This window comes from Falco biarmicus, chromosome 9, assembly GCF_023638135.1.
Source record: "Falco biarmicus isolate bFalBia1 chromosome 9, bFalBia1.pri, whole genome shotgun sequence".
NCBI lineage: Eukaryota > Metazoa > Chordata > Aves > Falconiformes > Falconidae > Falco > Falco biarmicus.
In genome coordinates, this window is record NC_079296.1 from 49,308,814 (window position 1) to 49,319,720 (window position 10,907).

At 42.4% G+C, this 10,907-nt stretch overlaps 1 protein-coding gene across 1 annotated transcript; it reads left to right on the top strand.

Annotated features, from left to right (window-relative positions):
• The first annotated feature begins 6,928 nt into the window (after positions 1–6,928).
• DUSP13A (dual specificity phosphatase 13A) lies at positions 6,929–8,945 on the top strand. Its single transcript, XM_056352051.1, has 3 exons — positions 6,929–7,144; positions 7,430–7,647; positions 8,696–8,945. The coding sequence occupies exons 1-3, from the start codon at positions 6,984–6,986 to the stop codon at positions 8,893–8,895; spliced, it is 579 nt and encodes a 192-aa protein (XP_056208026.1). The 5' UTR covers positions 6,929–6,983; the 3' UTR covers positions 8,896–8,945.
• The last annotated feature ends 1,962 nt before the right edge of the window (positions 8,946–10,907 follow it).

The following is a 10,907-nucleotide window of genomic DNA, read 5'->3' on the forward strand; positions in this document are numbered from 1 at the left end:
TATGCAAGATGAATAGTCAGAGAATGATCCTGACGATTTAAAAAACCACTAGTGCAGTAACAAAAATACACCCATCCTTCATTTAAAGGCATATGTCAGGACAAAATCACAGAGGAATCTTACAGGAGTCATTCTGCCAATTTTCGTATCAAGCAATCATTACAAAACATTTTCCTTCCCTTGAGATGCACCGGTTTTTGCAACGTTACTCTTTTCTGATGTCTGCAGGAAAAAATACATCAAAACTGGCAGCTGGCCGACAGCGCTCACTCAGGTCTCTCCAAGGTGATCCAAAGCACAGATGTGAACAGCACAGATGACTTATGAAGGCCTCAGCAAGGCACCTTAACTTCAGGAGCCAGGGACTCCATAACCTATCAATAATACAGATGGAGGGGATTGGAGACAGACATTTTAGAAACAAATTGCTTCAGAAGTAAACTTATTCTGCAAATTCAACTGAATGTGATAGCAGCCAGCCCTTTGCAGCAGTCTGAAGAACATGCAGAATTTGCTTTGTTGGTGATGTAATTACTATCAGGTCCAAGACAAGTCTTAAATTGTAGCTTCTGTTGAAGTAAAAAGCAGGTGCCAACATAGCTCCATTAAATCAACTACACCAGCCTTTTCAGAGAGCTTGGCCTTGTATTCTTTCTTCACAGAGAAAAAAAAAAAAAAAGATCTTTTGCAATGCTTACATGCCACTACAGTGAAACAAGGAAATTTTGCATTTCAAAATGCTTCAAAGCTACATCAACTTGCCAAGTCATCAAACAAGCTAATACAAATGTGCAATCCATGACTGTACAATCTCAATTGTAACAGGCTATACACATTTTAAATAGATCAAGTACTGGATGTTCAGAACCGAAACAAGCTCTAAGAACTGCTCATTGCCACATGCCCTGATACCTCTTCAAAGATGCTTATCTCTAAGCAGTCTGTTCCATCCTGCTTTTATTTTTTTACACCAAAGAATGTGTAGTTTTCTAAATGAGTTGCTGAAATTGGATGGAATATACCACTGTTTGCCAGTTTAGCAGCTTCTGCAAATAACGTAGGAATTAAGTACAATTTCAGTCCTCACAATGTTCCCCTTCTTTTACTATATGAAAAATGGACAAGTCTGAATTCATCAGTGACAAACCATAACATATGCATTAATCTGAAACCTGCCTCCCCCCCCAAAAAAACCCCAACAAAACTCCAAAACCGCAAATGGACCTTGTCTTCCTGTTAATAAAGCAGATTGAAAGTCGAGGGAATTTTGCTTACTCCATGTCCACATAGTCACATTCAAAATAACTAGCAGTTATCTGACAAGGAAAACACAGAGTTGTAGCAAGTAAGGCACTTCAGTTAAACAAGAGATTGTGCTTCTCTATTACATGCATTCTTTGCTTTTCCTGCCATCAATTTTTCTTCACCAACTGCTAGTCAATCACAACTTTTTGCACACTTTGGGACGCCAGGTTGATACAACTTACAATACTTTACCACATTTGCTTATATCTGAAAAACTGGTTTAAGCTACAAATGTAAAGCAGAAACTGAAATTAAAAAATGCTGCAGAAATAATTGTAGCAGGCTACAGAAGTATCTCATCACAGAATTTGTCACCCTGTCAGTGTTTGAAGCACAGTCCTGGAGCTAAGGCACCTTTTGGGATCTCATTCTTAGCTTTTTCATGGAGGTGCCAGGAAAGTGCTGCTTTGGTCAGTGCTATGGCTTTGGTGTGGGCTTTTTTAACATAAATATGCACTGGAGTCCACCAGCCCACCAGACTGCAGGAAAGAAGCAAAAATGAAAGCAGAATTTTCCTTACCCTGTTTCCCTACACCATTTATAGCAAGACCAGCAATCCACCTACAAATGACTTATCAAATCCAGCCTCCAGACTTCAGAAGCCCAGGCTGGAAAATGAACAATATTTATATGTGCATGTGAATCCAGGACCATCTGAAGTTTACAGGCCCTAAGTATGTTATATCAGCAAAAGATTTCCGTGCAGTGAACCCCTGGCCAAGAGTTTCATCCACAGTGAATGTGGAGAAGACAAGACATACACCGCCTGGCCACACATCATTGGAGAGAGCCCTGTGCCTGGCTATGGAGGCTGCTGGGCTGGTTTGCAGCAGTGATTTGGCAACCTCTGCACTGGGGAAAGCCTCAATGGTTAGTTTCTGTCTGAAGTTATCACTTCTAATAGCATTTTTCTGTTCTGTCTAGTTTCATCACCTAACAAATATTTTGAAAATGACCAAATTAGCTTGCACAGAAAGGTGATAAAGAGCGTAATTTAAAACTTGTGACTTTTAAATGAAAGTAGACATGTAATAGCTACTTAGCCACTGCACTTCAAAGCTGAAAACTGTTTCTCCTTGCTAACATATTATGTTCTTTAAAAGGGTGAATTATCTAAATAGTTTGTGCTTTATTTAACAAAAATTTCCAATAAACCTCATTCCGTCACTTTGAGTTATGTCACTTCATGCCATGTGACATGAAGGCATTGATGTAAGTTTGACAGGCAGTGCCAATGCTGACATGTCAGTCTGAGAATTTATGACAAATTATATGCTACAGATATTTTTAAAACTACCACAGATTGCTAAGAAAAAAGGTCTTTAAAATGTGTAATTACACTGGGTGCATCTTTAGATTGAAAACAATTTATTCAATTCACATAGTTACATTGATTCAATGTTCAGGATGACACTTAATCAAAAGAAAAAGAAAGAAAATTTATATTGAAATCTGTATTGAAATTTCCTGACTAGCTCCAGTTACAATATATTATATAGCAAAAAAAAATGAGCTGTGTTAATGTAATAGGGTTTTTATTCTTTAAACACTCTGTCATTAAGTAATACTGTTAGCATTTAATAATTTGAAACAATCAACCTCAAATAAATCTCAAGACCCTGCACAGGAAAGAAAGGCCCCAGCTGAACAGAAAATGAATTGCTTATGAAAACTCTCTTCCAGCAAAGAATACAACACGGCAAGAGGAGATCTTTCAACAGAAGAGCTAATTGATCTAAATAATTACGTTTTTTCTTTTTCCAGGTTTTGGGGCGGGGTTTTTTTGTAATCTCATTTTTGTACAGATCAGGTCCTGCCTTATAATTTCTTTGTAATCTCTGTGCCTCAGTTGAAGGCTACATAGGTCAGTCATGTGTGAACTTTCAGCCATCTATTTTCTCTTCGAATTTCTTACTCCCTTAACAGAAGAAAAAGAGACTAAATGCCTAAGAACTAATCAAATTAGTGAAACCTAATGTTTTCCAAGACAGAAAATGAACTTATTGGGGGGTGGGGGTGAAGAAAGTAGAAAAAAAAAAAAGAAAAAAAAAAAGATTAAACTATGTGCTAATCAGGCAAAATTGTTCCATACATTAAAAATACATTAATGTTGTAGGACACCAGAAAACAGTGTCACTTAGTATTGACCTAAATGTACCAGAACTCAATTAGTTCAATCTTCCTCAATAGCGAACCATCCTGAAAATCAAATCCTGGAAACAGGCTGATGCGTGAAATGAGTAGAAGTTTTGCAGTTGGAGATGACTGTACGTATGGAATCATAGCTAGCTGAACTTCCATGCAGTTAACACTTTCAGTATAAAAGCTTTCTTCTCTCAGGATATGTGAAAGGAGTTTGATTTTGGCCCGGTTTTCACTAGAGAGAGGGAAAGATGTCGCAGGCGTGGCATCAGTTATTATCGACAGCAGTATTTTCAGTAGAAGAGCCTTCATGAATGTCCTGGTTTCGACTTGCACGTTTTCCTGGTACTGCCATGCTGCATGATACTAGAGCATTCCATGGCAGTTTACACTGTTGCCACTTTCTTAGCCAGGGAATGTTTGATTTAGATTATTGCACCAAGTACTACCTACTAAGTAATCACAAAAGCATAGTCCAATTAGAAGGACTCCTTCTGTTGGGTGTTCCAAAATTAATCCTGCTCTAATTTCACCTGAAACAGCAGCTATTTTAACATCATATATAATTGCATGCAAATGTTTGGCTTAGAGCTGCCCACCATTCTAACAGTGAGAATGTCCAAATTCTTCAAATCTCAGTAAGTCCCTACTTCACAGAAAACCAATTTTGCCTCTATTCAGTGTGACCATGTATCAGTTAGTTGCTTTTTACATCCATCCTTAGTAGCTTTAAAAGGGCCAGGCAAGAAGCAAAGCTGTAGAAAGCTAAATCCATCCGGACAGAAGATTACACCTGGAAGGAATCTCCTGCCAAATTTGAGGACAAAGCTAAGTTCATGCTTTTCACAGTTTTTTAGCATTTGCATTCAGGCTACTTTTATACAAACTAAAATACAATTATTCACAAAGTCAGAGAATCATGGACTTTTCCTGAATGTTAACTTAAGGACAAAATAAGGCGCTGCAGGAGCAAGGAGATGCTGGAACAAAGCCTTCAGCTTCGCTTAGGGGAGTTTGCACTTCTGCTGAGAAGGATCTCCAGCTTCCTGGGCGCTACCTGTCAAGGCACATCTTGGCAGCAGGGAGCCTGACTATCCACAGACCTGATGGCTAAATCCTGCATAAACACACAGAAGGAGACGTATACTCTTGAGACATCTGACTACAGTGCTGTACGCCAAACAGCAGCCCAGGGGGAACACGGAGTGGGAAAAGATGGTCTTGCTCTCTCTAGTGGGGTTACATCCTGTGGGTTGGTGTGTAACAGAGCTGGCCTGAAAGCCGGATCTTTGCCTCATGTCTGTTTCAAAGACAGCTCTTAACAAAAAAAGTCAGTAACAGCTTAAACAAAGTCGTGTTTGCAGACTATTACATGTTTGGATGATGCTAAACAGTGTGGAAGGCTGGAGTTTTGCAGCAGATGGCTGTGTGCCATACAAATGTTGGAGGCACACAGGGTTTGGAGATCATTCTTCTGGAGTTCCTGTTTTTCTGCTCATCAGCTTTCCTGCTGCAGCTGAACTCTGAATTCTTAGCCAGTGCACTTGGAGTGGAGGCCAACAAAAGTTTTACAGCTGAAAAGGGCTAGACTTAAACAGGAGTGTCACCTTTCTGACAGAACTTGATTGGCAACAAATGGGCTGTGCTTATATTTTAAAAAACCCTGCTAGTAAAGCCTCACCTTGGGCCTCCACCCAGAAGCTTGAGAAAAGTAAACTAAACTACACATCTGCACCTGCTCAGTCAGTTAATTGCCCTCATTCATGAGCACAAATAAATCAATCGGCTTAAAACCTGCTAGTTTACCAAAGGAAAAAAGAACAATAAAACAGAAAACCAAGGTGACATATTAAGGACATACACATAGTGCTTGAAGTACAACCGTAACCATTTTTGCAGCCCTCTCCTCCGCCTGGATGCGGCCAGCTGGCTGCCTGTCCCCCTGCCCCCTCTAGATCAGCACCGTTGCTCATAGTGCCTCTTACTGCACCCTTTAGGCCAGAACCTATGTGGCAGTGGGAATTTAACAGTCTCTTTGTAGACAGGAGGCTCTTAAACAGTTTCTTTGCTAAAATTCCGTGGATTCAGAGATTCCTGCTTCATGAGAGACTCTAAATGAAGTCACCTTTTTTTCTTCTTGCATATAACTTTTGCCCCCTGATGCGGCAAACTATTTTCTTGTATTAGGGTGATCTCTCACCGTAAGTACTCCTAAGCATAGTTAATTAGTCCAGACTTCAATACCCTGGTTCACATGATATGTATCTTGGTAAGATAATATTAAGCAAACCTCCTCTCCATCATAGTAAATAAATGCCTGTGGAATAAAGGCAGCTCAGACCTCACCAAGGGTTCTTTCCATTCATCACCTTTTTTTCTACAGAGCAGCAAGCTCCTCCTCTTGGGTCACCTCTTCCGGACTGCTTTGGTAGAAGAACTACAACTCTGCAGGTCAGCTGCTAGGGTTACAAAGGAAGAGCATCAGCATTCCATGTGCTTTGCCCAGTAGCTCCATCGCTGACAGCTTTGCAGCCCCCTGCCAGGAACCACACATCCCACAGACCAGAAGCACAAGCACTCCCTTGCTTGGAAAAAAACTCACTAACATTACAAAGAGATACAATAGATCTCCACCCTGTGGCTCACCAGACCTTCCTATATAAACTATCTCAGTGGCGTACAAGTTTCACCTGACAAGCATTATCCTCACGTTCTCTGTTCTCCTTTCAACAGAGGGAGCTAGCATACAATACGTGGCAGGTGTATTGTATTAACACAGTGATGAAAGCAGTAACTGCGACAGAAGTGATTGAATGCATAACACACAGGCTCAGATAATTTTACTTGGTGAAAAGACAGTAGCTTCAGAAACATATTTCTCTAGATTATTGATGATAGGCAAGGCATCATCATCATCCACTTGGTGTTTAACCTCCTAGTGACCATGCCGGTGCATTTCTGACCCTCTCACAGCTATGTTTTTAAGCACCTCAAAATAAACAGGAGACAGTTGTTACTGGGAGAGAGCTGCCAGTCTTCTTGCACTGGACAGGTTGCTGGTTTTCCTTTATCAAGCCTTTAATTGCTTGTGATGAACGGCCAGATCTCACTGGCTGCAACTGCTGCATCAAGGACCCACTGAGGATGGTCACAGCCATGTCTTGGTGGGCATCCTGCAGGCTAGAGCCCCCAGCACCGAGGCTGCTGCGCAGCAGAGCAGAGCAGCTCTAGGGACGAGCCCTGGGGAGTGGACTTGAACCAGTGAGGACTCAGTAATGTCCAGTTTGGTACATGCATCTGTTTCAACTGACTGTGCCTGTCAGGGGAGCACGCAGGCGAGCAGCCAACCCTGGGGAGGGGGCCTGGGGGCCGCTGCAGCACAGGGGCAGCGTGGCTCTGTGGCGGGAGCTGCTGCCCAGCACCTGCCCCGGCCCATCTCCCAGCCGCCCCCGTGACTGTGCCGGTGGCTGGCGGCACCCCAGCGCTCAGCAGCATGCCACCGGCCGGTGGGAGCCACGTCTCTCTCGGATCTCAGCATGTCGGGGTCAGAGGCGCTGGGCCCCCCCGGACCCGAAGGTGCTGGGGCATGCACAGGGGACGTCCCCTCCCTTAAAGAGATCGAACAGCTCCTGAGCACTGGCCGGCCCTCTTGCAACCATGTGGATGAAGTGTGGCCTAATCTCTTCCTACGAGACCTGTAAGTACAGCTTTACGGACACACCTCGCCACACTGTCTGTCTGTTAGTATGCCTCATAGGTGCTTAGACAGCTCATAGTTTTGCTAATTGCTGTCATTTACACTGCAGACAGCAGGGTTTCTGAGGTAAAATTATGACTAAGCTGGGGCTCACTTCTCAGTTAGCCCTTAGAAGCAATGCAGGGGCTGATGCTCCAGCAAATGGCTTGGGACATAAAATTGCAGCGTTTCTGCAGCTCCCTGAGTGTCTCTGCACGCATCTCAATTTGTTTGTCTTTTCCTTAGAGTAACAGCTCACAACAGATTTGTTTTGTGGAAGATGGGTGTGACCCATGTTTTAAATGCTGCCCACGGCACAGCGTACAGCCATGGAGGCCAGGACTTCTATGGAGTGACCATCAATTATTATGGTGTACCAGCCCATGACCTCCCAAGCTTTGATATAAGCCAGTTTTTCTTCTCTGCAGCACAATTTATCCACAACGCCTTGAACACGCCAGGAGGTATGAAAACTATCATTGGTCACATTTTGATGCGAGTCAGCAGCCTCTCATAACAGGTCAGCTCCACGAACTCAGTGGTGGACAGGTCACTCCGTGGTCTCCCGCCAGCTGCTGGTAACCTGCACCGTGGGTGGCAGCAGGAGGGAGTGCTGGGTGTAGCTCTAACTAGGTACCAAAAAGTTGACATAACGGATGAACAGTGCAGGAGAGAGACAGGGGCAGAGAGGAGAGGAGGCAGAGACAAAAATACCTTGCATGAAACGCTAGTTCAAAAAGGGAGAGGTAGACACCTGTATTTGTAAGAACAAATGAATAAAGAGACAAAAGTCCTGATTTCTATGGCCACCGACTGCACAAAGAGGCTCCTATATTGCAGATGAGCATCTTGTGTGAACGGCACCTGTAGGGCTGTGCCCCCAGGGAGAAGATTTACCTTTACCCAAGGAGATTTACAGCATGTTGCACAAGAGACTGAGCTTCTTGGCACTGCTGCAGTAAAACACTAATTAACCTGTGTTGCATAAAAGGCTATTTCTTAGCATGAGTAAACTGGCATTAATGGAGCTCTCAGTTTGTATCACGTTCTGCCTTCAAAAGAGAATTACAGTCACAGCAAATTGCCTTATGATGCAATGGTACTAGGCCAGTCATTTTTCTTGGTGGCTAATGTGTTAGTGCCACCCTTACGGGCCAGATTTTAGCATTCTTCACCTAAGTAAGCCCTTCTGAAACCAATGGTCTCATTTTCCTCTTGTTCACAACAGAACAACTTCATTACTTCAACAGGGCTTTCTTTGATTTACCAGTGTTTCCAAAATCAGGTTGGGATCTCATGGCAATTCTCACACAAGTGAGTGTAACAATTGCAAATTAGAGTTAATTGTTAGTTCACATGATCTATCATAAGGGTAACATCATGTTTGTGGTGTTACTCTGACCAAGCTGGAGAAGGCAGAAGGGGGTTTCCTTCCTTTTAAATTATCCTTCATCCACTGTACTGCTTCTCTTCTATGGTTATAATTTTTATTTATTTTCTTTTTTTAACCAGCTAAAATTTTGGTACATTGTGCAGTTGGAGTAAGCAGGTCAGCTTCCCTAGTCCTAGCATATCTCATGATAAATCACCACCTCCCATTGGTTGAAGCCATCAAAACAGTGAAGGAACATCGATGGATTTCACCCAACCGTGGCTTCCTGAAACACCTGCGAAATTTGGATGTTCAGCTACGGCAAAAGAAAGGCTGCTGAAAGGGCAAATCCATTTACATTCACTTTTCTGAGTTTCAGCCTTCATAGCCATTGTGCATATACAGCTTCCTATCATCAATGCATGTTGAAAAAAATGAAGAAAATTACACATCAAAGGAAAAAGTCAACAGAACTGTAAATGGATTAATTCTGATAGCTCAGTTCTTCCAAGACCAGCGAGCCAACGCCACCACCGTAAACACTGTGTGCTGCAGAGCTGCTGTGCCTAGCGTGGTGCTACCAGAATACTCCACCAGAGTGGTTAAGATGGGCTGAATTTATTCCTGGTTTGTGCTAATGCCAGAGGCAAATTCAGTAATTGCATTGAGCTGTACAGTAAGTTTGAGTCCCCTCTACTTGGGAGCGCAACATAACCAGCTTCCTTGGTTTGGTTACAGTTCTCATAAGAAAGGTTTTTTGTGTTTCAGGCCTGGTGATGTGGCGAGGGCAGTTTCTTAAGAGCCCAGGCACTGCTATGGAATGCTACAGAAACATTCCTCTCTCACTACTCATAAATATTCCAGTGCTACTGAGAGCTGTGGCAGCCTGAAGACCCACACCAGCAGAACAAACTTCTGTGCAGCTCTTGCTGCAGTCTCTGGGTCAGCAAACCCATAAACATTTTCTTGTGTAAATGTGTTTTCAGCAAGATGATGTATATTCTGTAGTATATTGAGGACATTAACAAAGAGATGTCAGATCCTCAAAGCATTTTGTAAGCTTGAACTCATCAGTTTGCTTTCCCTCCAAATTATCCCAAATCAGTTCTGCGTAAGTGGCTTTGAATCGTCCCTGGCTGAACATTGGGTAGGAACTTAGTTAGCTTATATCAGTGGCTAGGCTTCATTGACACAAATTCATTTTTAGCTGTTTCGAAGATGTCACTTTTCCTATTGCCAGTTATTCGGTACTTAACCAATGTGATTTTTAATACAGCAACGGCATTTGAAATTCATGCTACCACTCTGCCTGAAAATTAGCTTGTTAACTTGTGGTGAACCATGAAGTGATAATCAAATCTATTTTTTGCCCTTTGCTACTGGTTTGATTTATTGATTAGCTGACCTTATAAACCTTCCCTGTTAGATTAAGTAAATACATTTCTGCTTGTTTGTTTGCATCTGAAGCATCAGTTCTAATCATTTTCCTCTCTGCTGGAAGCGATTTGCAAGGTTATTAGAAGACTTAAATAGTGGTGACTTGTGAGTTGAACCTCTTCCTTCTCAGACCCCCTACACTCCTTAATTCTTGGGGAGGTTTATGACATGAATGCTGATTCTGGCTAGCGCTTATGGGAATATGGAAATCCCTCTCTACTTCAATGTACACAAATGCATTGCAAAATAAGTATATTTAAGATCCTTTCAGAGCTCTATTTGGCTGTCTGTTCAGATTTTCCTAAATCTTGCCAAAGAGCTCCACTGGCAAGAGAAAGAGAAGACATTGTAGTGTAAAAAGATCAAATAGAAAATCACATTTACAACCCAACAGTGCTAGGACAATCTTTATACCTCACAAAGCAGCAGAGTGGGGAAGGAGGCGCTGGTTTTGCTTTGAAGTTCTCCATTAGAGTTAATAGGGATTTATATGAGTTAATATTTCATTATAATTTATACTTCATTCACCTTACAGTAGGTTTTAGTCTGGAAACCTTTTGAAGACGTGGCACTGAAAAATCTGAAATTCATGTGAGTGAAATAACACATCTTAATGGCTTTAGGCTGGGCAAAATTAGACACATGTGAGCAAGATTAATGGAAACCTCCATCAGGATAATGCCTTGCATGCCCCTGAACATCTGTCCCACAAAGCCACAGCTGTGAAAGCTGCTCCTGTTATAAATTAGTACCTGCTCTCAGACATACTGCTCATCCTGGGAGAGTCTTGTTTCACCAGGGACAGAGAAGAGGAGTACAGCGCGAAGCTGAGTCAGTATGGCATTCATACCACCAATGACATGCTAGTGATCTTGTACAGAAGACTTACTTATCCCAGTGGAGGGAATGAATTAG